At 58.4% G+C, this 20,005-nt stretch overlaps 3 protein-coding genes across 4 annotated transcripts; all 3 read left to right on the top strand.

The window, feature by feature from the left end:
• Positions 1 to 637: 637 nt before the first annotated feature.
• On the top strand, positions 638 to 3,812 carry LOC121110533 (PHD finger protein 7-like). Its single transcript, XM_040669330.1, has 9 exons — positions 638 to 770; positions 1,086 to 1,177; positions 1,268 to 1,369; positions 1,627 to 1,751; positions 1,907 to 2,069; positions 2,187 to 2,293; positions 2,512 to 2,625; positions 2,787 to 3,279; positions 3,366 to 3,812. The coding sequence occupies exons 1-9, from the start codon at positions 728 to 730 to the stop codon at positions 3,810 to 3,812; spliced, it is 1,686 nt and encodes a 561-aa protein (XP_040525264.1). The 5' UTR covers positions 638 to 727.
• A 4,840-nt stretch (positions 3,813 to 8,652) lies between these two features.
• Positions 8,653 to 11,618, top strand: LOC121109278 (PHD finger protein 7-like). 2 transcript variants are annotated; one of them, XR_005846520.1, is made up of 7 exons: positions 8,653 to 8,770; positions 9,086 to 9,177; positions 9,273 to 9,365; positions 9,607 to 9,731; positions 9,889 to 10,249; positions 10,465 to 10,578; positions 10,735 to 11,618. XR_005846520.1 is itself a non-coding variant. In XM_040663963.1 (6 exons), exons 1-5 carry the CDS (start codon positions 8,725 to 8,727, stop codon positions 10,211 to 10,213), a joined length of 681 nt encoding a protein of 226 aa, XP_040519897.1. In that variant the 5' UTR covers positions 8,653 to 8,724; the 3' UTR covers positions 10,214 to 10,249; positions 10,465 to 10,726. The 2 variants fall into 2 exon arrangements, 1 of the variants encoding a protein (XP_040519897.1); XM_040663963.1 differs by lacking the exon at positions 10,735 to 11,618 and having other exon boundaries at positions 10,465 to 10,726.
• Positions 11,619 to 16,611: 4,993 nt separating this feature from the next.
• LOC107054375 (PHD finger protein 7-like) lies at positions 16,612 to 19,127 on the top strand. Its single transcript, XM_040663948.1, has 7 exons — positions 16,612 to 16,729; positions 17,045 to 17,136; positions 17,232 to 17,324; positions 17,566 to 17,690; positions 17,848 to 18,208; positions 18,424 to 18,537; positions 18,694 to 19,127. Exons 1-5 carry the CDS (start codon positions 16,684 to 16,686, stop codon positions 18,134 to 18,136), a joined length of 645 nt encoding a protein of 214 aa, XP_040519882.1. The 5' UTR covers positions 16,612 to 16,683; the 3' UTR covers positions 18,137 to 18,208; positions 18,424 to 18,537; positions 18,694 to 19,127.
• The last annotated feature ends 878 nt before the right edge of the window (positions 19,128 to 20,005 follow it).

The raw sequence follows: 20,005 nt of genomic DNA, 5'->3' as shown, positions 1-20,005 counted from the left end.
ATTAGGCAAACACTGAAGATACGACGCAAAGGTCGTGCCAACAATACAGCAGCGGACTTTGTTACCAAAGTATCACAGAACGACTTGGGTTGGAAGGGACCTTGCAAGCTGAACTAATTCCAACCACCTGCCGTGGCCACAGTTGCCACTCTAGAAGGTTAGAATAGGGCCCCATCCAGCCTGGCCTTGAAAACCACCAAGGATGCGGCATCGACAGCTTCTCTGGGCAGCCTGTGCCAGTGTCTCACCAATCTCGGAGTAAAGAATTCCCTCTAAGACTTAATCTAATCTCCTCTTCTGGATTAAAACTAGATTAAACCATGTCCGATCCCTATCAGACCACATGAAAAGTCACTCGCCACACACACACTGGACACCAAATATGCCGTTAACTTGCAATCTTTACTAGACTAGGCCAAGGGACAGCGGCACTTCAGCATCTGCCAGCAGGTTGAGGGAGGCCGTCCTTCCTCTCAGCTGCATGGCAGCACCGGGTCCTCACTCAGTGCTGCCTGCAAGGGCTGCCACCCTCTTGCTTGAGGGCCCCCAGCCGCACCCCCACTGAGGCGGTGACCGTGATGTCACAGTGCGTGTCAGAGTGCGCCCATTGTGACGCATGAAGCTTGGAGCAGAGCAAAGGCTGCCGGGCTCAGCCCGAGCGTCAGTGCGGCCTGGCGAGGCGCGGAGAGTGCAGGGACACTCGCAGTGCTCGCTGTTAACGCACATCATGTCCACTAGGAAGAGGAAGGCCTCCAGCTCGGAGGAGCCAGGTGAGAGCAAAGCACCCCTGAGCACAGCTCCTGCCAACAGGCAGAGGGGCGCTGGGGGTCTGCCTGCGGCTGAGAGATGAGAGGCACGGAAGGGACAGGCAGGGACTCCCCAGCTGCTGCAAGGCAGGGCCCCTCTGCTCCTCGGCAAGGGGGCCCAGCTTGGGCTGTGTCTTCCCACTGGCACCGTTGGGCCTGCCATGGCCCCTTCCCCTCCACCGCCTCCAGCCAGCACGGCAGGCACAGAGCAGGACCCTGGGGACAACCTTGGTCCCGCCAGGTGCTCACCGTTGCTCGCATTTGCTCTCTCCTCTGCAGTGTGCGTGCTGTGTGGCCGGGCAGATGTCGACCCGAACATCTGTGGGCACACACTTGATGAGAAGGGGATTCGTGTCCATCAGTATTGCTTGGTGAGTTCCCTCGTGCTCCTTCCAGATTCTTGCTGGGGATGCTCCTTTCCTTTCTGTCCTAATGAGATCCTGCTCTTTTCTCTCCTGCAGGAGTTTGCCATCACATTTACTGAAGCAAGCCTAATACGGTTGGCAACTGAGGGCCTCCCTCTTGGTGCCATCAGACGCGCAGCCAAACACGCAACCAAGCAGGTGAGGACCCGTACTAAGCAGGCAGATCTGTGCCACGAGGGGCTCACACCAGCTTAGCCTGGACCCAAAGAAAGCAATGGCAGCCCTTCCAACCGCCTCCAGGACAAAGTGCTGCCACAGGAGATGAGCCCTGTTAGCCAGGCATCTTTGTAGAGTGTGACTCAGCTGTGCCCACGCCCTGGGCCCTGCCCAGAGGTGTGGGGCCAGCCATGGAGGCCCCGAGCCTGCTGCTGACAGGGTTGTTCTGCTCATTCCAGCAATGCTTTGTCTGTGGCGAGAGGGGGGCTGCCATCACATGCTCAGAGACAGGCTGTGAACGAAGCTTCCATCTGCCCTGTGCCATGGATGGGGAATGTGTCACCCAGCACTTTAGGCAGCGCAGGTAAGGGCTGTCAGCAGCAGCCAAGCCAGGGAGGAACCCGCAGTTACACCTCCCAGCAGCCTGACAGAGCCAGAGCCAGGGCCTGGGCCTCCTACGTGGTCCTCTGCCCCCCTCGCAGCACTTCTCACCTTGCCCATCCCTTCCATTTTCCCCAGGTGCTACTGCTGGGAGCACCGCCCTCGGCAGGAAATTCAGGAAGCTCCAGAAGAAGGCACCATCTGCCTCATCTGCTTGGAGCCTGTGGGGGACAGCTTGTCCTACCACACCATGGCGTGCCCAACGTGCCAACATGCCTGGTTCCACCGGGGCTGCATCCAGGTAGGAGCCCTCCCCTCACCCTGCAGGCACGCATGGTCAAAGCAGCACCAGGCACCGCTTGGCGCTCAGTAGCACCGGGAACCACTCATACTCACACTACTTATGCTTCTCCCGCAGCAACAGGCCTTGAATGCTGGCGCTTTCTGCTTCTACTGCCCCGGCTGTCGAGACAAAGATCAGTTCTTTCAAGAAATGGCCACCATGGGGATACAAATCCCTCACAGGTTGGTGTCCTTCTGCTCAGTTCTGCTGACATTAAGGCTGTCATGCTGGGCCTGCCCAGGGACTGTCTCAGCAGGCCTAGCCCTTGGCTGTCTCGTGAACATGTGCCCCAGCTTCATGGAGAAGCTGGAAGTAGAGTTGGGGTGGATGTGTTGGGATAACCTTGCATCTTATGCTGGGCACACTGGGGGCTCATCACTCGCCCTCTCTTCACTTGCAGAAGACCAAATTGGATAGATGAGCACACGTACGCATTCCTTCTGGAGAGGCACAGCCGCTGCGATGCCAGCGAGTGCCTTTACCATGGAGGCAGAGAGCAGGCAGAGAGAAGGGGGTGAGTCACCACAGCAGCTCTCTGGGGCTCTGCGGGGGATCTCAGCCTCACCACAGGCTGGGGGAGCAAGGACTGAGCACCAGAGATGTGCTGTGCTGGGCCGGGCACTCCCTGGCTCGGCTCACTTGGTCCTCACAGCCACAACCCCTTTGCTTCCCCAGGCCCTGGCAGCTGATCCTGTGCAGCTCCTGCGCTGCTGAGGGCACCCACCGACGGTGCTCCCACTTGAGTAACACAAGAGCCACGTGGGAGTGCAACAGCTGTGCTGGCCTGGGTACTGGTAAGAGGCAATCAGCCATGTGGCACCACGCTGGGGCCAGGCATGGCCTGGCAGCAACTGCTCGGGGCGGCTTTGCCAGAGTCTGTCTGCCCCAAGAGATCCCACTGAGGTGCTGCAGCTTCATCTTCATGCCCTTCCTGCCTCTCCCTGCAGCCTCCAGTGCCAACACTGAGATCGCCGGTCCCAGCACTGCCAGCCAGAGGGCTCTGGAGCCAGCCAGCGGCTCCATGGAACCTCAGAACATCAGCTCCATGCCCGCCAGCCAGGCAGCACTGGGCACATCACAGAGCTCCCAGCTGCCTGAGCACAGCGAATTACCAAGCGTTCCTGAGACGGAGCAGGGGACAAATGGCCAACATTCATCGGAGGACCGGGCTACCCCTGAGCAGCTGCAAGGACGCCGTGGGAGCAGGCGAACAGCAGCCCCATGTGCTGACAGCGACTCCCACACATCCACCAGGCGGAGGGCATCAGGGTCCTCCAGGGCATCTCCGGCAGCCGCGCGCAGAAGACGGCGCAGGCAGCGAGGAAGAAGCCGCTCACGAAGCCGCTCCCCGCTGCAACGTCGGGACCCGAGTTCTCAGAGCCAGCCAAGAAGACGCCAAGGCAGCAGGCGAAGGCCAGCCGCAGGGGAGCAGAGCGGCACCCGCAGATCAACAAGATCTGCAACATCGAGATCCCCGATGGCTTCCAGAGTGCCCCGACGCAGGGGACCGTCCAGGCAAGGAGGGCGGGCCCTCAGCCAAAGTCCTCCTCCAGGGAGACGTCGGGCAAACAATTCCTGCAGCTCACCCCAAAGAGGCAGCAGGAGCCGGGCCCAACAGCGGAGGCCATCCCGGGAATGAAGCTGCTCCCAGGAACAACATCAGAGACAAAGTCCCCACAGACAGCCCCCGAGTCTGCCTAGGAGCAGCCGTGCGCCAGCCGTAGAGTGGCCTGGGCTGGAAAGGACCACAATGCTCACCTAGTTTCAACTCCCCTGCTCTGTGCAGCGTCACCAACTGCTAGACCAAGCTGCCGAGAGCCACATCCTGCTTGGTTTTCAACGCCTCCAGGGAGGCGGCATCCACAACATCCTTGGGCAAGCTGTTCCAGACTGTGTCACCACCCTTTGTGTGAAAAACGTCCTCCCAATATCCAGCCTAAACCTCCCCTTCCTTAGTTTAAAACCATCCCCCCTTGACCTATCGCTATCCGCCCTCGCAAACAGTTGTCCCCCCCCTCCCGTCCCACCTGTGTGCTCTGGTCCCAAGAGTCCAACACAATAAAGATCAGAGATCCCCCCAGCACGTGTGTTGGCTTCATCCTTCCCCGCTTCTGCTGACATGGGCAGAGGTAGGGACCTTGACAACAGGCTTGCCTCCTCCCCAGCACCATCCCAGACTTCACTTCACCTGGCCCAGTCCAGGCTGAGCTGTGTACGGGCCACATCCCCAGTGGGGCGCAGGGCTCACATTCCTCAAGAACCCAGGCCGCACTGGCAGGGGCAGCCCGGTTCTGGGCTTGTTTCTGGGCTGGGGGTGCCACCGTGTTCAGGGTACATGGCAGGTCCAGGGCTGCTTCCAGCTGCGTCACAGCTTGGGCTTTCGGTCCTGCACGTGGGCTCTGCTGCCAGGTCTGAGGGGAAACGTTTCTAAGCTCAGGGAGGGAAGGCTTAGGCTAGATGCCAGGAGGAAGTTCTTCACAGAGAGAGAGCTGAGGTGCTGGGATAGGCAGCCCACAGACGTTGTGGGTGCTCCATCCCTGGAGGTCTTTGGAGCTGATGACATCTCAGCAGGCTCTGCAACCGCTCCAACCCTCCAACGGAGGCGGCAGTTGCTCCGACTGTCATGACGGAGCCTGCAGCTGCTTCAACCCTGGTGACACGCCCTGCCGTTGTGACGGGCCCTGTGGTTGACACGGGCCCTCTAGTTGCTCCAACCCCTGTGACAGGGCGCTGCAGCTGCTCCCGGCCCTGTGAGAGAACTCGTGTGGTTCAGCCACAGAACCCATCTGTGCCACTGCCAGATGCCTGTGTATACAAGAGTAAATGGCTGAAAAAGTCGGAGAGTTTAGAAAGGAAATAACCTTTCAGTAGGATGGGAATGGGTGAAGAGGATGAGAACGAAGCCGAGCCATCGCAAGAAATCTGCGGGAAACAGTTCAGGGAGAGGCAGGGACCCGCAGTCCCCTCACAGAGTGCAAGCACAGGGGCTCTGAGGCGCTGTGAGCAGAGCCAGGAGTGCCGGGTCAGATCCTGAACGTACAAAGGCTCCTCTCAGGGGTCAAATCCTGAACGTACAAAGGCTCCTCTCAGGGGCCGTGCTCAACCAGGAGCGTGGCTGAACAGAGCCAGCAAACGGACTGTGGCACAGCCGCTGGTGCCGCCACGGCGAGCAGGGATGCAGAATCTCCCTCCCCACTCAGGAGGCCACCTCACCTATTGGCTTCCTCCTCAACAACAAACCTAGCCGTGGCCTCCACCAGGAAGAAAGCTCTTGCCCAAAAGAACGCAGCTACCCAAACTGAGTGCCTACCCACGAATACAGCTCTTCAGGTCTCGGGCCGCACGGAGTGCCCGAGCCTGCTGCTGCCATCCGAGGGCGGCAGAGAGACCACCTGCATGAGGTGAGAGCAGGTGGATGGTCTGCTCAGCCTGGTGGCAGCGCTCTCGGGGGAGCTGGGGACACTAAGGAATGCCAGGCAATTAGAATCACAGCATGCTTTGGGCTGGAAGGGACCTTTCACACCATCTCGTTCCAGCCCCCCCGCCATAGGCAGGGACGCCAACCACCACACCAGGCTGCTCACAGCTCCATCCAGCCCGGCCTTGAATGCTTCCAGGGAGGGGGCATCCACAGCCTCCTTGGGCAACTTGTTCCAGTGTCTCACCACCCTCACAGTAATGCATTTCTCGTTAATATTTAGTCTGAATCAACCCACTTCCAGGTCAAAGCCATTTCCCCTCGTCCTGTCGCAACATGCCCTTGTAAAATGTCCCTCCCCAGCTTTTCTGTAGCCCCCATTCGAGTACTGACGGGCCGCTATAACGTCTCCTCACAGCCTTCTCTTCTCCATGCTGAAGTGCCCAAAGCTCCCTCAGCCTGTCCCTGTCGGCGAAGTGCTGCAGCCCTCTGGTCATCTTCGTGGCCCTTCCCTGGCCCTGCCCCAACAACTCCATGCCCTTCTTGTGTTGGGGGCTCCAGTACTGGACGCAGTAGTCATGGTTTAGGCATGGTTTAGGCATGGTTTAGTGGGCAATATTGGTGAGGGGTGGACAGTTGGTCTAGGCGATCTCAGAGGTCTTCTCCAACCTTCCTGAAAGATGTGAGAATCTCTGATTCTATGATTCTAAGAACAGGAGGAGGAAGAGGCAGAACTCATAGAGCTGATAGTAACTGTCCAACTCCTGACTATGGATGAAAAGACTTCTGTCATCATCTGGGTGAGCACTGTGCCCCCTGGCTGCTCTGGTAACAGGAGAATGGGACCTGTGGCCCGAACTTAGTGGGCAGCAACGCCAGGCATCTGGGATCCCTCTGATGGGAAGAGGACATTGACAAAGCAATTGGGAAAGGGATATCTCGTATGGAAGCGATTCTTTCTCAGCAAGGAAGGAAATGTATCCTTTCAGATAAGATCTGGTATGTTACCCCGGCAAGTGGAAAGGTGTCGAGGGAAGCCTGAGGGAATTAGCTGTGCTCGGAGGTGGCGTATAATAGTGTACAAAAAGGGAGATATATATTGATTGGGTGTTGGGAGGAAAGTCTTTAGTCGGAGGGCAGCGATGCACTGGAACAGGGTGCCCAGAGAAGCTGTGGAGCTGCCACTCTCTTGCTTGGCAGGTGAGGGCCTGCACCCACATCCCCCATGACCACGTGGTGAGGTGACCACGATGCCACAGAAAGTGGCAGGGAGCGGCCACTGTCACCCATCGGGCTGGCCAGCACTTTTGGTGCCCAACTTGAAAGGACTTTGGCAAGTTTAGATTCAGAACAGCATTTCTTATTTCTGGGACTACTCTGGCTTCAGGGAACTGGGATCCACCTGGAGGAGATTGTCCTTTCCGCAGGAACAGACTTAGAAAAATGTTTCTAAACTAAGAAATATGGAAATGTTGTGAAAACATACAAACAAGCTGCCTGCTAGTAGCCACAGCAGTACTTCTCGGACTGTCCCTTGCCAATCCCTTTAAACCTCTCCTTTCACCTACAATTTACGAGGCAAGCAGCCTTACAGAGCAAACAGCAGAGCTCAATATGCTCTGCCAGCGCACGCTCTACTAACACCCGTGTCTTTCGCCGTGGACGCGGATCCCCTGCCAGGCTGGATCTCCGTCTCACCCAACACACATTTCCCGACCGAGTTTAGATGCACACTTGAAGGGAACTGTGGGCCAGTTTCCCTCCACTGACTGCGTAACACTTGAAGCTTTGATGCGTGTAGATAAATGTTTCTTCTGAGCCGGACAAACCCAAAGACAAATGCTCATCATTCCACAAGGCATGATGCCAGCCCGCATTTCATCTCTGCCTCGACTCATCACTGCTGTGTGAGCTTCAGGGGCTTACCTCCTTTCTCCTCAAAGTCATGGAATTCCTCACCTCCAATGGAACTTTCTTATGCTTGTCTAGTAAAAGTATTGGAACGCTCAACCACTCGGGTTAAATAAAACAATAAAACTGCAACTTAAAATTAAAGAACACAGAGGAACGACAAAAGTTTGGGGAAATGGGAGCAGGCAGCTTTTCTCTCTGGAGAGAGAATAAAAAGAGCCCAAATGTCACTGCAGTGAAAAAAGGCACCAAAGGAAGAGAGAGCTGAAAGCTGAGCTCAGCTGCAGCCATGAAAGCTCAAGCCACGCGAGAAGGAATATGCTTGGGCAGCTCACAGTTCACAAGCATCAAGTTTTGGGGTTCTCCTTCTGTTCCTTCAACTCAGCTTCATACTGAAGAGAAGGACACATATGTGTCTTGATGCGCATCATTGACACTTTCCCTGCTGCCTACAACACAGAAGTGGAATCGAGGAGTTCTGCACTTTACACAAACACTGCAGATACGACGCTAAGGTCGTGCCAGCAATACACCAGCACTTTGTTACCAAAGAATCAGAGAAAGACGTGGGTTGGAAGGGACCTTACACCCTGAACTAATGCCAACCACCTGCCATGGCCACAGTTGCCACTGTGGAAGGTTAGAATTAGGGCCCCATCCAGCCTGGCCTCGAACATCACCACGGATGGGGCATCCACAGCTCCTCTGGGCAGCCCGTGCCACTGGCTCACCAGTCTCAGAGTAAAGAATCTCCTCTAAGGCTTAATCTAATCTCCTCTTCTGGATTCAAGCTCGATTCAACCATGTCCTGTCCCTGTCAGACCATGTAAAAAGTCACTCACCACACACACTAGACACCAAATATGCCGTTAACTTGCAACCTTTACTAGACCCTCCCGAAACCAAGACTGGACTCAGATCAGAAGTGCTGGCGTGGAACCCGGGCTGCAAGTATGGCCAAGGGACAGCTGCACTTCAGCATCTGCCACGAGGAGCAGCGCCAGCAGGTTGAGGGAGGCCGTCCTTCCTCTCAGCTGCATGGCAGCACCGGGTCCTCACTCAGTGCTGCCTGCAAGGGCTGCCACCCTCTTGCTTGAGGGCCCCCAGCCACACCCCCACTGAGGCGGTGGTGACCGTGATGTCACAGTGCGTGTCAGAGTGCGCCCATTGTGACGCGCGAAGCTTGGAGCAGAGCAAAGGCTGCCGGGCTCAGCCCGAGCGTCAGTGCGGCCTGGCGAGGCGCAGAGAGAGCAGGGACTCTCGCAGTGCTCGCTGTTAACGCACATGATGTCCGATAGGAAGCGGAAGGCCTCCAGCTCGGAGGAGCCAGGTGAGAGCACAGCACCCCTGTGCACAGCTCCCGATGCCGGGCAGAGGGGCGCTGGGCCTCTGCCTGCGGCTGAGAGATGAGAGGGGAGGAAGGGGCAGGCAGGAGCTCCCAGGCAGGCATGGGGCTGGGCCCCTCTGCTCCTCGGCAAGGGGGCCCAGCTTGGGCTGTGGCTGCCTGGGGCCTGCCGTGGCCCCTTCCCCTCCACCGCCTCCAGCCAGCACGGCAGACACAGAGCAGGACCCTGGGGACAGCCCTCAGGGACGTCTGGTCCCGCCAGCTGCTCACCGCTGCTTGCATTTGCTCTCTCCTCTGCAGTGTGTGCGCTGTGTGGCCAGGCAGATGTCGACCCGGACATCTGCGGGCACACACTTTTTGAGACTGGGATTCGTGTCCATGAGTTCTGCTTGGTGAGTTCCCCCATGGGCACCTTCCACATTCCTGCCGGGGATGCTCCCTGTCCTTCTGTCCTAATGAGATGCTGCTCTTTCTTTCTCTCCTACAGACGTCTGCCAACATCACGGCTAAAGCAAGACCAGGAATTGAGGTCCTCCCGCTTGCTGCCATCGCACGCAAGGTCAGGCAGGCAAACAAGAAGGTGAGGACCTGTACAGAGCAGGCAGGTTTGGGCCAGCAGGGGCTCACTCCAGCTTACTCTCGACCCAATGTCCAACTGCCTCCAGGACAAAGTCCTGCCCATACCAGATCAGCCCTGCCCGCCAGGCAGCTCTGTAGAGTGACACCCTGCAGTGCCCACATCCTGTGCCCTGCCCAGAGGTGTGGGGCCAGCCGTGGAGGCCCTCAGCCTGTCGCTCATGGGGCTCTTCTGCTCTTTCCAGCAATGCTGTGTTTGCGGCGAGAGGGGGGCTGCCGTCACATGCGCAGAGAGAGGCTGTGCACGCAGCTTCCACCTGCCCTGTGCCAAGGACGGGGAATGCATCACCCAGTACTTTGGAGACTACAGGTAAGGGCTGTCAGCAGCAGCCAAGCCAGGGAGGAACCCGCAGTTACACCTCCCAGCAGCCTGACAGAGCCAGAGCCAGGGCCTGGGGGCTCCTTCCTGGCCCCCTGCCCTCCTCGCAGCACTTCTCACCGTGCCCATCCCTTCCATCTTCCCCCAGGTCCTTCTGCTGGGAGCACCGCCCTCAACAGGCCACTCAGGAAGCTCCAGCAGAAGGCACCATCTGCCTCATCTGCTTGGAGCCTGTGGGGGACAGCTTGTCCTACCACACCATGGTGTGCCCAGCCTGCAAACACGTCTGGTTCCACCGGGGCTGCATCCAGGTAGGAGCCCACCCCGCACCCTGCAGGCACGCTCGGTGCTCAGCAGCACCAGGCACTGCTCATGCTCACCCTGCTTGTGCTTCTCCTGCAGCAACAGGCCTTGAGTGCTGGCACTGCGTACTTCGAGTGCCCCGGTTGCCGAGACTACATTCTCTTCTGTGAAGAGATGTCCAACATGGGGATCCACATCCCATTAAGGTTGGTGTCCTGCCCCGTTCTGCTGACGTTAAGGCTGCAGTGCTGGGCCTGCCCAGGGACTGGCTCAGCAGCCATGGCCCTCGGCTGTCGCATGACCGTGTGCCCCAGCTTCATGGAGAAGCTGGAAGCGGACATGGGGTGGATGAGATGGGATAACCTTGGATCTTGTGCTGGGCACACTGGGGGCTCATCGCTTCCCTTCCCTGCTCTTGTAGAGACGCATCGTGGGAGGACGATGAGTCCTACGAACCACTTGTAGAGATGCACAGCCGCTGCGACGCCAGCCAGTGCCTTTACCACGGAGGCAGAGAGCAGGCACAGAGCAGGGGGTGAGTTACCTCAGCAGCTCTCTGGGGCTCTGCGGGAGATCTCAGCCTCACCACAGGCTGGGGGAGCAAGCACTGAGCAACGGGGACGTGCTGCGCCGGGAACTCCCTGGCTTGGATCACTTGGCCCTCACAGCCACAACCTCTTTGCTTCCGCAGGCCCTGGGAGCTGATCCTGTGCAGCTCCTGTGCTGCTGAGGGCACCCATCGACAGTGCTCCCACTTGAGCAACACCACAGACATGTGGGAGTGCAACAGCTGTGCTGGCCTGGCTACCGGTAAGAGGCAATCAGACGCGTGGCACCGCGCTGGGGCCAGGCAAGGCCTGGCAGCAACTGCTTGGGGCACCATTGCCAGAGTCTGTCTGCCCCAAGTGGGATGGCAGATCCCTCTGGGGCGCTGCAGCTCCAGACTCATGACCTTCCTGCCTCCCCTTACAGCCTCCAGCGCCGACGCTGAGTTCGCCGGTCCCAGCACTGCCAGCCAGACGGCTCCGGGTCCATCCAGCAGCTCCATGGAGCCTGAGACCTTTGGCTCCATGCCCGCCAGCCAGGAAGCGTTGGGGACATCACAGAGCTCCCAGCTGCCTGAGCACAGTGACCTGCCGAGCGTGCCTGAGACAGAGCAGGGGACAAACGGCGCACGTTTATCGGAGGAGCGGGCTACCCCTGAGCAGCTGCGAGGACGCCGTGGGAGCAGGCGAACAGCAGCCCCACGTGCTGACAGCGACTCCCACACATCCACCAGGCGGAGGGCATCAGGCTCCTCCAGGGCGTCTCCGGCAGCCGCACGCAGAAGACGGCGCAGGCAGCGAGGAAGAAGCCGCTCACGAAGCCGCTCCCCGCTGCAACGTCGGGACCCGAGCTCCCAGAGCCGGCCAAGAAGACGCCGTGGCAGCAGGCGAAGGCCAGCCTCAAGGGAGCAGAGCGGCACCCGCAGATCAACAAGATCTGCAACATCGAGATCCCCGATGGCTTCCAGAGTGCCCCGACGCAGGGGACCGTCCAGGCAAGGAGGGCGGGCCCTCAGCCAAAGTCCTCCTCCAGGGAGATGTCGGGCAAACAATTCCCGCAGCTCACCCCAAAGAGGCAGCAGGAGCCGGGCCCAACAGCGGAGGCCATCCCGGGAATGAAGCTGCTCCCAGGAACAACATCAGAGACAAAGTCCCCACAGACAGCCCCCGAGTCTGCCTAGGAGCAGCCGTGCGCCAGCCATAGAATGGCCTGGGCTGGAAAGGACCACAATGCTCACCTAGTTTCAACTCCCCTGCTCTGTGCAGCATCACCAACTGCTAGACCAAGCTGCCGAGAGCCACATCCTGCTTGGTTTTCAACGCCTCCAGGGAGGCGGCATCCACAACATCCTTGGGCAAGCTGTTCCAGACTGTGTCACCACCCGTTGTGTGAAAAACGTCCTCCCAATATCCAGCCTAAACCTCCCCTTCCTTAGTTTAAAACCATCCCCCCTTGACCTATCGCTATCCGCCCTCGCAAACAGTTGTCCCCCCCCTCCCGTCCCACCTGTGTGCTCTGGTCCCAAGAGTCCAACACAATAAAGATCAGAGATCCCCCCAACACGTGTGTTGGCTTCATCCTTCCCCGCTTCTGCTGACATGGGCAGAGGTAGGGACCTTGACAACAGGCTTGCCTCCTCCCCAGCACCATCCCAGACTTCACTTCACCTGGCCCAGTCCAGGCTGAGCTGTGTTCGGGCCACATCCCCAGTGCAGCACAGGGCTCACATTCCTCAAAAACCCAGGCCGCACTGGCAGGGGCAGCCCAGTTCTGGGCTTGTTTCTGGGCTGGGGGTGCCACCGTGTTCAGGGTACATGGCAGGTCCAGGGCTGCTTCCAGCTGCGTCACAGCTTGGGCTTTCGGTCCTGCACGTGGGCTCTGCTGCCAGGTCTGAGGGGAAGCGTTTCTAAGCTCAGGGAGGGAAGGCTTAGGCTAGATGCCAGGAGGAAGTTCTTCACAGAGAGAGAGCTGAGGTGCTGGGATAGGCAGCCCACAGACGTTGTGGGTGCTCCATCCCCGGAGGTCTTTGGAGCTGATGACATCTCAGCAGGCTCTGCAACCGCTCCAACCCTCCAACGGAGGCGGCAGTTGCTCCGACTGTCATGACGGAGCCTGCAGCTGCTTCAACCCTGGTGACACGCCCTGCCGTTGTGACGGGCCCTGTGGTTGACACGGGCCCTCTAGTTGCTCCAACCCCTGTGACAGGGCGCTGCAGCTGCTCCCGGCCCTGTGAGAGAACTCGTGTGGTTCAGCCACAGAACCCATCTGTGCCACTGCCAGATGCCTGTGTATACAAGAGTAAATGGCTGAAAAAGTCGGAGAGTTTAGAAAGGAAATAACCTTTCAGTAGGATGGGAACGGGTGAAGAGGATGAGAACGAAGCCGAGCCATCGCAAGAAATCTGCGGGAAACACTTCAGGGAGAGGCAGGGACCCGCAGTCCCCTCACAGAGTGCAAGCACAGGGGCTCTGAGGCGCTGTGAGCAGAGCCAGGAGTGCCGGGTCAGATCCTGAACGTACAAAGGCTCCTCTCAGGGGTCAAATCCTGAACGTACAAAGGCTCCTCTCAGGGGCCGTGCTCAACCAGGAGCGTGGCTGAACAGAGCCAGCAAACGGACTGTGGCACAGCCGCTGGTGCCGCCACGGCGAGCAGGGATGCAGAATCTCCCTCCCCACTCAGGAGGCCACCTCACCTATTGGCTTCCTCCTCAACAACAAACCTAGCCGTGGCCTCCACCAGGAAGAAAGCTCTTGCCCAAAAGAACGCAGCTACCCAAACTGAGTGCCTACCCAGGAATACAGCTCTTCAGGTCTCGGGCCGCACGGAGTGCCCCAGCCTGCTGCTGCCATCCGAGGGCGGCAGAGAGACCACCTGCATGAGGTGAGAGCAGGTGGATGGTCTGCTCAGCCTGGTGGCAGCGCTCTCGGGGGAGCTGGGGACACTAAGGAATGCCAGGCAATTAGAATCACAGCATGCTTTGGGCTGGAAGGGACCTTTCACACCATCTCGTTCCAGCCCCCCCCGCCATAGGCAGGGACGCCAACCACCACACCAGGCTGCTCACAGCTCCATCCAGCCCGGCCTTGAATGCTTCCAGGGAGGGGGCATCCACAGCCTCCTTGGGCAACTTGTTCCAGCGTCTCACCACCCTCACAGTAATGCATTTCTCGTTAATATTTAGTCTGAATCAACCCACTTCCAGGTCAAAGCCATTTCCCCTCGTCCTGTCGCAACATGCCCTTGTAAAATGTCCCTCCCCAGCTTTTCTGTAGCCCCCATTCAAGTACTGACGGGCCGCTATAACGTCTCCTCACAGCCTTCTCTCCTCCATGCTGAAGTGCCCAAAGCTCCCTCAGCCTGTCCCTGTTGGCGAAGTGCTACAGCCCTCTGGTCATCTTCGTGGCCCTTCCCTGGCCCTGCCCCAACAACTCCATGCCCTTCTTGTGTTGGGGGCTCCAGAAGTGGAAGTAATATGCATGGAGAACCTAGGGGCACGGTCTAGTGGGCAATATTGGTGAGAGGTGGACGTTTGGACTAGTTGATTTCAGAGGTCTTCTCCAACCTTCCTGAAAGATGTGAGGATCTCTGATTCTATGACTCTAAGAACAGGAGGAGGAAGAGGCAGAACTCATAGAGCTGATAGTAACTGTCCAACTCCTGACTATGGATGAAAAGACTTCAGTCATCATCTGGGTGAGCACTGTGCCCCCTGGCTGCTCTGGTAACAGGAGAATGGGACCTGTGGCCCGAACTTAGTGGGCAGCAACGCCAGGCATCTGGGATCCCTCTGACGGGAAGAGGACATTGACAAAGCAATTGGGAAAGGGATATCTCGTATGGAAGCGATTCTTTCTCAGCAAGGAAGGAAATGTATCCTTTCAGATAAGATCTGGTATGTTACCCCGGCAAGTGGAAAGGTGTCGAGGGAAGCCTGAGGGAATTAGCTGTGCTCGGAGGTGGCGTATAATAGTGTACAAAAAGGGAGATATATATTGATTGGGTGTTGGGAGGAAATTCTTTAGTCGGAGGGCAGCGATGCACTGGAACAGGGTGCCCAGAGAAGCTGTGGAGCTGCCACTCTCTTGCTTGGCAGGTGAGGGCCTGCACCCACATCCCCCATGACCACGTGGTGAGGTGACCACGATGCCACAGAGGGTGGCAGGGAGCGGCCACTGCCACCCATCAGGCCGGCCAGGACTTTTGGTGCCCAACTTGAAAGGACTTTGGCAAGTTTAGATTCAGAGCAGCATTTCTTATTTCTGGGACTACTCTGGCTTCAGGGAACTGGGATCCACCTGGAAGAGATTGTCCTTTCCGCAGGGACAGACTTAGAAAAATGTTTCTAAACTAAGAAATATGGAAATGTTGTGAAAACATACAAACAAGCTGCCTGCTAGTAGCCACAGCAGTACTTCTCGGACTGTCTCTTGCCAATCCCTTTAAACCTCTCCTTTCACCTACAATTTACGGCTGCTCTGTAAGCAGCCTTACAGAGCAAACAGCAGAGCTCAATATGCTCTGCCAGCGCACGCTCTACTAACACCCGTGTCTTTCGCCGTGGACGCGGATCCCCTGCCAGGCTGGATCTCCGTCTCACCCAACACACATTTCCCGACCGAGTTTAGATGCACACTTGAAGGGAACTGTGGGCCAGTTTCCCTCCACTGACTGCGTAACACTTGAAGCTTTGATGTGTGTAGATAAATGTTTCTTCTGAGCTGGACAAACCCAAAGACAAATGCTCATCATTCCACAAGACATGATGCCAGCCCGCATTTCATCTTTGGCTCGACTCATCACTGCTGTGTGAGCTTCAGGGGCTTACCTCCTTTCTCCTCAAAGTCGTGGAATTCCTCACCTCCAATGGAACTTTCTTATGCTTGTCTAGTAAAAGTATTGGAACGCTCAACCACTCGGGTTAAATAAAACAATAAAACTGCAACTTAAAATTAAAGAACACAGAGGAACGACAAAAGTTTGGGGAAATGGGAGCAGGCAGCTTTTCTCTCTGGAGAGAGAATAAAAAGAGCCCAAATGTCACTGCAGTGAAAAAAGGCACCAAAGGAAGAGAGAGCTGAAAGCTGAGCTCAGCTGCAGCCATGAAAGCTCAAGCCACGCGAGAAGGAATATGCTTGGGCAGCTCACAGTTCACAAGCATCAAGTTTTGGGGTTCTCCTTCTGTTCCTTCACCTCAGCTTCATATTGAAGAGAAGGACACATATGTGTCTTGATGCGCATCATTGACACTTTCCCTGCTGCCTACAACACAGAAGTGGAATCGAGGAGTTCTGCACTTTACACAAACACTGCAGATACGACGCTAAGGTCGTGCCAGCAATACACCAGCACTTTGTTACCAAAGAATCAGAGAAAGACGTGGGTTGGAAGGGACCTTACACCCTGAACTAATGCCAACCACCTGCCATGGCCACAGTTGCCACTGTGGAAGGTTAGAATTAGGGCCCCATCCTGCCTGGCCTCGAACATCACCACGGATGGGGCATCCACAGCTCCTCTGGGCAGCCCGTGCCACTGGCTCACCAGTCTCAGAGTAAAGAATCTCCTCTAAGGCTTAATCTAATCTCCTCTTCTGGATTCAAGCTCGATTCAACCATGTCCTGTCCCTGTCAGACCATGTAAAAAGTCACTCACCACACACACTAGACACCAAATATGCCGTTAACTTGCAACCTTTACTAGACCCTCCCGAAACCAAGACTGGACTCAGATCAGAAGTGCTGGCGTGGAACCCGGGCTGCAAGTGTGGCCAAGGGACAGCTGCACTTCAGCATCTGCCGCGAGGAGAAGCGCCAGCAGGTTGAGGGAGGCCGTCCTTCCTCTCAGCTGCATGGCAGCACCGGGTCCTCACTCAGTGCTGCCTGCAAGGGCTGCCACCCTCTTGCTTGAGGGCCCCCAGCCACACCCCCACTGAGGCGGTGGTGACCGTGATGTCACAGTGCGTGTCAGAGTGCGCCCATTGTGACGCGCGAAGCTTGGAGCAGAGCAAAGGCTGCCGGGCTCAGCCCGAGCGTCAGTGCGGCCTGGCGAGGCGCAGAGAGAGCAGGGACTCTCGCAGTGCTCGCTGTTAACGCACATGATGTCCGATAGGAAGCGGAAGGCCTCCAGCTCGGAGGAGCCAGGTGAGAGCACAGCACCCCTGTGCACAGCTCCCGATGCCGGGCAGAGGGGCGCTGGGCCTCTGCCTGCGGCTGAGAGATGAGAGGGGAGGAAGGGGCAGGCAGGAGCTCCCAGGCAGGCATGGGGCTGGGCCCCTCTGCTCCTCGGCAAGGGGGCCCAGCTTGGGCTGTGGCTGCCTGGGGCCTGCCGTGGCCCCTTCCCCTCCACCGCCTCCAGCCAGCACGGCAGACACAGAGCAGGACCCTGGGGACAGCCCTCAGGGACGTCTGGTCCCGCCAGCTGCTCACCGCTGCTTGCATTTGCTCTCTCCTCTGCAGTGTGTGCGCTGTGTGGCCAGGCAGATGTCGACCCGGACATCTGCGGGCACACACTTTTTGAGACTGGGATTCGTGTCCATGAGTTCTGCTTGGTGAGTTCCCCCATGGGCACCTTCCACATTCCTGCCGGGGATGCTCCCTGTCCTTCTGTCCTAATGAGATGCTGCTCTTTCTTTCTCTCCTACAGACGTCTGCCAACATCACGGCTAAAGCAAGACCAGGAATTGAGGTCCTCCCGCTTGCTGCCATCGCACGCAAGGTCAGGCAGGCAAACAAGAAGGTGAGGACCTGTACAGAGCAGGCAGGTTTGGGCCAGCAGGGGCTCACTCCAGCTTACTCTCGACCCAATGTCCAACTGCCTCCAGGACAAAGTCCTGCCCATACCAGATCAGCCCTGCCCGCCAGGCAGCTCTGTAGAGTGGCACCCTGCAGTGCCCACATCCTGTGCCCTGCCCAGAGGTGTGGGGCCAGCCGTGGAGGCCCTCAGCCTGTCGCTCATGGGGCTCTTCTGCTCTTTCCAGCAATGCTGTGTTTGCGGCGAGAGGGGGGCTGCCGTCACATGCGCAGAGAGAGGCTGTGCACGCAGCTTCCACCTGCCCTGTGCCAAGGACGGGGAATGCATCACCCAGTACTTTGGAGACTACAGGTAAGGGCTGTCAGCAGCAGCCAAGCCCGGGAGGAACCCGCAGTTACACCTCCCAGCAGCCTGACAGAGCCAGAGCCAGGGCCTGGGGGCTCCTTCCTGGCCCCCTGCCCTCCTCGCAGCACTTCTCACCGTGCCCATCCCTTCCATCTTCCCCCAGGTCCTTCTGCTGGGAGCACCGCCCTCAACAGGCCACTCAGGAAGCTCCAGCAGAAGGCACCATCTGCCTCATCTGCTTGGAGCCTGTGGGGGACAGCTTGTCCTACCACACCATGGTGTGCCCAGCCTGCAAACACGTTTGGTTCCACCGGGGCTGCATCCAGGTAGGAGCCCACCCCGCACCCTGCAGGCACGCTCGGTGCTCAGCAGCACCAGGCACTGCTCACGCTCACCCTGCTTGTGCTTCTCCTGCAGCAACAGGCCTTGAGTGCTGGCACTGCGTACTTTGAGTGCCCCGGTTGTCGAGACTACATTCTCTTCTGTGAAGAGATGTCCAACATGGGGATCCACATCCCATTAAGGTTGGTGTCCTGCCCCGTTCTGCTGACGTTAAGGCTGCAGTGCTGGGCCTGCCCAGGGACTGGCTCAGCAGCCATGGCCCTCGGCTGTCGCATGACCGTGTGCCCCAGCTTCATGGAGAAGCTGGAAGCGGACATGGGGTGGATGAGATGGGATAACCTTGGATCTTGTGCTGGGCACACTGGGGGCTCATCGCTTCCCTTCCCTGCTCTTGTAGAGACGCATCGTGGGAGGACGATGAGTCCTACGAACCACTTGTAGAGATGCACAGCCGCTGCGACGCCAGCCAGTGCCTTTACCACGGAGGCAGAGAGCAGGCACAGAGCAGGGGGTGAGTTACCTCAGCAGCTCTCTGGGGCTCTGCGGGAGATCTCAGCCTCACCACAGGCTGGGGGAGCAAGCACTGAGCAACGGGGACGTGCTGCGCCGGGAACTCCCTGGCTTGGATCACTTGGCCCTCACAGCCACAACCTCTTTGCTTCCGCAGGCCCTGGGAGCTGATCCTGTGCAGCTCCTGTGCTGCTGAGGGCACCCATCGACAGTGCTCCCACTTGAGCAACACCACAGACATGTGGGAGTGCAACAGCTGTGCTGGCCTGGCTACCGGTAAGAGGCAATCAGACGCGTGGCACCGCGCTGGGGCCAGGCAAGGCCTGGCAGCAACTGCTTGGGGCACCATTGCCAGAGTCTGTCTGCCCCAAGTGGGATGGCAGATCCCTCTGGGGCGCTGCAGCTCCAGACTCATGACCTTCCTGCCTCCCCTTACAGCCTCCAGCGCCGACGCTGAGTTCGCCGGTCCCAGCACTGCCAGCCAGACGGCTCCGGGTCCATCCAGCAGCTCCATGGAGCCTGAGACCTTTGGCTCCATGCCCGCCAGCCAGGAAGCGTTGGGGACATCACAGAGCTCCCAGCTGCCTGAGCACAGTGACCTGCTGAGCGTGCCTGAGACGGAGCAGGGGACAAACGGCGCACGTTCATCGGAGGACCGGGCTACCCCTGAGCAGCTGCGAGGGCGCCGTGGGAGCAGGCGAACAGCAGCCCCACGTGCTGACAGTGACTCCCACACATCCACCAGGCGGAGGGCATCAGGGTCCTCCAGGGCGTCTCCGGCAGCCGCACGCAGAAGACGGCGCAGGCAGCGAGGAAGAAGCCGCTCACGAAGCCGCTCCCCGCTGCAACGTCGGGACCCGAGCTCCCAGAGCCGGCCAAGAAGACGCCGTGGCAGCAGGCGAAGGCCAGCCTCAAGGGAGCAGAGCGCCACCCGCAGATCAACAAGATCTGCAACATCGAGATCCCCGATGGCTTCCAGAGTGCCCCGACGCAGGGGACCGTCCAGGCAAGGAGGGCGGGCCCTCAGCCAAAGTCCTCCTCCAGGGAGACGTCGGGCAAACAATTCCCGCAGCTCACCCCAGAGAGGCAGCAGGAGCCGGGCCCAACAGCGGAGGCCATCCCGGGAATGAAGCTGCTCCCAGGAACAACATCAGAGACAAAGTCCCCACAGACAGCCCCTGAGTCTGCCTAGGAGCAGCCGTGCGCCAGCCGTAGAATGGCCTGGGCTGGAAAGGACCACAATGCTCACCTAGTTTCAACTCCCCTGCTCTGTGCAGCGTCACCAACTGCTAGACCAAGCTGCCGAGAGCCACATCCTGCTTGGTTTTCAACGCCTCCAGGGAGGCGGCATCCACAACATCCTTGGGCAAGCTGTTCCAGACTGTGTCACCACCCTTTGTGTGAAAAACGTCCTCCCAGTATCCAGCCTAAACCTACCCTTCCTTAGATTAACCCCCCCCCCTCCCCTT

This window comes from Gallus gallus, chromosome 1 (genome assembly GCF_016699485.2).
Source record: "Gallus gallus isolate bGalGal1 chromosome 1, bGalGal1.mat.broiler.GRCg7b, whole genome shotgun sequence".
NCBI lineage: Eukaryota > Metazoa > Chordata > Aves > Galliformes > Phasianidae > Gallus > Gallus gallus.
This window is presented reverse-complemented; position numbering and strand designations above follow the sequence as displayed.

Bases quoted from the DNA above. Each gene is read 5' to 3' on its own strand.
- LOC121110533 (XM_040669330.1), top strand. From the start codon at position 728: ATGTCCACTAGGAAGAGGAAGGCCTCCAGCTCGGAGGAGCCAG. The intron at 2,294-2,511 runs GTTGGTGTCCTT...CTTCACTTGCAG, and splicing joins GGGATACAAATCCCTCACAG to AAGACCAAATTGGATAGATG. The intron at 2,626-2,786 runs GTGAGTCACCAC...TTGCTTCCCCAG, and splicing joins GAGCAGGCAGAGAGAAGGGG to GCCCTGGCAGCTGATCCTGT.
- LOC121109278 (XM_040663963.1), top strand. From the start codon at position 8,725: ATGATGTCCGATAGGAAGCGGAAGGCCTCCAGCTCGGAGGAGCCAG. The intron at 9,366-9,606 runs GTGAGGACCTGT...TGCTCTTTCCAG, and splicing joins TCAGGCAGGCAAACAAGAAG to CAATGCTGTGTTTGCGGCGA. The intron at 9,732-9,888 runs GTAAGGGCTGTC...ATCTTCCCCCAG, and splicing joins CAGTACTTTGGAGACTACAG to GTCCTTCTGCTGGGAGCACC.
- LOC107054375 (XM_040663948.1), top strand. From the start codon at position 16,684: ATGATGTCCGATAGGAAGCGGAAGGCCTCCAGCTCGGAGGAGCCAG. The intron at 16,730-17,044 runs GTGAGAGCACAG...TCTCCTCTGCAG, and splicing joins CTCCAGCTCGGAGGAGCCAG to TGTGTGCGCTGTGTGGCCAG. The intron at 17,137-17,231 runs GTGAGTTCCCCC...TCTCTCCTACAG, and splicing joins GTGTCCATGAGTTCTGCTTG to ACGTCTGCCAACATCACGGC.